Genomic DNA, 4269 nt, shown 5'->3' on the forward strand with positions numbered 1-4269 from the left:
GCTTGCCTCTATAGGGAACTTGGAACCCAGGTAAAATAAACCCTATTTAATCTTTGTATTAAATAGGGGAATTTGTCGGTCATATATAAAAGGTTCGCAGACCAAACGGATGTCACAAATCTCATAGTTTGCAGGATTGGGTCTATCGCTGAGGTCTACACTTATCTCTCGGGAAGGTGTAGTATTTGCGGTATCAGGCACGATTATGCAAACTATCAGACCAATGAGGTCCATTTGGTCTCATTTTTCAAAAATTAAAACATACTGCTTTCAAAACCCAAACTATATATTTATTATATTAAATTAAATTTCAAAAATTATTTTCATATTTCATATCTTCAAATCTATCTAATCTAAATCGAAGAAAAAGTTGACCGACAGGCTTTTGTGATAACTTTATGATCCAACTCAAAGTTTTCCAGACACAAGACCATATGGCTAATTAATCCTCTCTATCACAAGAGAGAGTTTTCAGCAAAGACTAGTCATAGGCTTTAAATGCTAAGGTTATGGTAACAACAATTTTAGTTTTGGATTGGAAAAATTAATCGATGTAACTTAAAATAGATGGTATATAGAATATAAAGAACTAAATTAAGACCTCATGGTTATGTTACCTCAGATTGTGGAGCCTGCTCCGCGAAGTCAGAGGTAGATAACCTAACTCCACTCAAGGATCCTTGTTAACAATCATAATATGCATCATTCAATGGGACCTAACAAGATTTCAAGTAGATGTTTGTCTAAAAAGTCAATTTTAGGATGATCATAATTCATAGAAGGCCTCATACCTTATCAACTAGAGATCTCATGATTCACAAATAACATGAATGAACCATTAAAACATTCAAGCTTTAACCATAAATACAATCTAATGATATCATTTTACAACTAACCATCCCATCAAAAAGTCTCAATTTTATTTGTAAATCAATAAAATTATTTTGCAATGAATCACTAAGCCAAATGGCATCTACCACATCCTTATTGAAGTACAATTTTTAAGAGACCATAGAAATGTATTTGATATGATTAGTAATTTATAGCTTATCTTAAAATTTTCACCTTTTAACAGACTATTGCATAGAATGAATTACTAGTTTCTTTAAGCATAATCATACTAATCTAGGGGGTCTTGAAAGTATTTAGGAAGGGGATTTAGCGAGAAAACGGTGGAGTAGCGAGGGAATAAAAATATGCGGTTAGCAAGGCTTGGAAAGGCTATAAGGTGCTCGGCGGCTGCATTCTGCTGGGGGACAGCAGGTTCAACGTCGCCGTCGTCTGTTCCGACTGCAAATAGCTATCCAGTGGCGATTCAGCAAGGTACAAGCAAAGTGCCTGGATAGTGAACCGGAAAGGATAAATGGAAGTTACCTGCTGCAGTATCTTGGACGGGTGCTCAGCTGAAAATCAAGTCGGATGGCAATACGGTGATATATGGGCGGGAGCACATGTTCCAAAACAAGATATAGATACAACACTTGCAAAAAGAAATGATACAGCACTACGGAGAGCAAAATTCTGAGAAAACACTTCTTAATTCATCAAATCAAAAACTAAAACTTCAAAACTCTATTACAGCAAATATAAAGTCTCCCAATAGAAAAAATCATAATTGAAAAATAAAAATGAAGGAAATGAAACAATGAAACTGGTAGAAAATAAGAGAAAAATAGAAATGAAGGAAATGAAACAATGAAATTGGTAGAAAATAAGAGAAAAAAAGGAATTGGACTTCTCAATCCCACCTCCTGAAATCGCGGGAGTATCATGATCCGGCGATATTGACAGGATCAGACGCCCAGCATCATTCTCCCTGGGTAGAAGTTTCATCTTCTTCCCAAGAAGCTTCTAGAATCGAACTATTATCACCATAATAAAGTCATTGCATTGTTGTGTCTAAGCCAATCTCACTACAAAGTCTATGCTAGCATCTATTTTAGACAACTCCAAAATGCATACATCCTTCCACAATCTATCCTAATAGAATAAACAACCATCATTATTTGGCACAACTTGAGCTGGAACTGCACATAGACAAGTGCTCTGGTGAACCAAGTCTCAAGAATTTAAATATGTAACATGTTTTCCCACACCTCATACTCAGCTGGGTGGATCTGATAAAAAAGCATGTATGAAAAACTAACTCTGGAATGAGATATATGACATGTTGGATCACTCTCAGCGCTAAACATCGAATAGGTAAACTGTCAGTCATGATGTCTAGCAATTCCTTCAATAAGAACTGTCCCTCTCACTATCTTCTGAAAAAATAGATGTTAATCCAACTGGAGTCTCCCTCATGGGCTCAGCTTGAATTACTAGCATCTATTTCTTGTCGGCTCGAAGTTGATGCTAATCTCTGATGTCATCAACCTCTCTTGCGTCATGGTCTACTTTTTCAACTACTCCCTGCTTAGTGAAAGAGATCATACTCTTATTGGAAATCCAATGAACTGTGCTAAAAACCGTGGCACTTAGAACAATTCCTCCAACAAGGGTTATCATTTTTTAGGTAAGGAATCTTTAGGCTCACTATCTTTTAGAATAACCAACGTTAATTTAACTGAAGGCGCTCTCAATTGGCTCAACTTGATTCAATAACATCTCTTTCTTGTCTACTCGAAGTTGAGACTAATCTCTAAAGTTTTCATCCTTTCCCGTGTCATTGTAAATTTCCTCAACTAATACCTGCTCAGTGAAAGAAATCACTCTTATTTGAGAATTTGATGAACTATGCCCAAGACCATGACACTTGGCGTACTTTTTGGCTCAAGATGAATTAGAGTGTTGGTTGGATCCACATGTTCTCTACTCTAAACCAGTTTCTCGTCTGGTTGGGTTGGCTTGGGTGCTGCAATGAGTGTATTCTTGCAGTATAATTTGATGGTTGAAACCTGTTTGAATGGTGGTGTGGACTTGTGCCCAAAAGCACAGCACTTGGCGCACATTTTGGCTGAGATGAACTTGAGAGTGTTGGTTGGATCCACATATTCTCCATTTTGAACTAGTTTCTCCTCTGGTTGGGTTGGCTTGGGTGTATTCAATGGGTGTATTCTAGCTACTTAGTCTGATGACCGAAATCTATTTGAAGGGTAGTGTGGACATTATAGTACAGTGTTATCTTTCCACCTTCAGGAATAAGGTCTGAACATCTTGTAATATCCAATAAGACTGCAACTGTATCACATTGACAATGAACGATTTCAATCCCCTCAGGTATCGAACTATAGTGTTCTCCTCGGGCTCCACTAGCCCACACTTCGCTATGGTGTCCTCCACAGTCTCCACTAGCCCACACTTCAACATAAGTTGCTCGAAGTCAATTGTGTACTCCTCCATAGCTATTTAGTCTGATGACCGAAATCTGTTTGAAGGGTAGTGTGGACATTATAGTACCGTGTTATCTTTCCACCTTCAGGAATAAGGTCTGAACATCTTGTAATATCCAATAAGACTGCAACTGTATCACATTGACAATGAACGATTTCAATCCCCTCAGGTATCGAACTATAGTGTTCTCCTCGGGCTCCACTAGCCCACACTTTGCTATGGTGTCCTCCACAGTCTCCACTAGCCCACACTTCAACATAATTTGCTCGAAGTCAATTGCGTACTCCTCCATAGAAGAATCTCTCTGGACACAGTTGTGTTGTCGCTCCACCTTAAGAGCTAAGGTTTGAACATTGTCCAACAAGACTGTAACTGTACCATATTACCAATGGGCGACCTCAATTCCCTCAGGTATCGATCTATGGTGTTCTTCTCGAGCTCCATTATTCCACACTTTGCTATGATATTCTTTACGGGCTTCACCAGCCCACACTTCAACATACGTTTCTCTAACTCAAATGTGTACTCATCCACAGAAGAATATCTCTGGTGCAGGTATTGGAGTCTAAAAAACATATCCTATCAATAATGCAGAGGAACACATTTGCGCTGCATCTCTCGTTTCATCTTAGACAAAGTAGTAATTTTACCCTTTCCTTCCCGCAGTTTATGATGCTTTAGGCTCTCTCACCACAACAAAGTATCTTTCCTAAGCTTGATGGCTATCAATTTAACTCTCATCCTGAGAAACATCTTTGTACTAAAAATTCGATCCATCATTTGAAGCCACTGGATAAACTCATTTGGCTCCATGGAACCGTCGAAATTAGACAAATCTACCTTTACTCCAATATATTGGCTTCTCCCTTAATATTCCATGTCGAGTAGAGATCATGATCTTCTTCACTGGAAACTAAATGGTGGAATGGATTCACG

General features: G+C 38.2%; 1 protein-coding gene across 1 annotated transcript in view; it reads right to left on the reverse strand.

Moving 5' to 3' along the window:
* The window catches only part of LOC110031156 (probable LRR receptor-like serine/threonine-protein kinase At1g06840), a 57213-nt gene extending 53871 nt beyond the window's left edge, over positions 1-3342 (reverse strand). The window contains exons 1-3 of the mRNA XM_020734232.1: positions 3133-3342; positions 1749-1851; positions 618-669 (exon numbers count right to left, since the gene is read on the reverse strand). Of these exons, the coding sequence (XP_020589891.1) occupies positions 618-669; positions 1749-1851; positions 3133-3342 (365 nt within the window). The remainder of the gene's footprint in view (positions 1-617; positions 670-1748; positions 1852-3132) is intronic.
* Positions 3343-4269: the final 927 nt, after the last annotated feature.

Source organism: Phalaenopsis equestris, unplaced genomic scaffold, assembly GCF_001263595.1.
Source record: "Phalaenopsis equestris unplaced genomic scaffold, ASM126359v1 Scaffold000779, whole genome shotgun sequence".
Classification (NCBI taxonomy): Eukaryota; Viridiplantae; Streptophyta; class Magnoliopsida; order Asparagales; family Orchidaceae; genus Phalaenopsis; species Phalaenopsis equestris.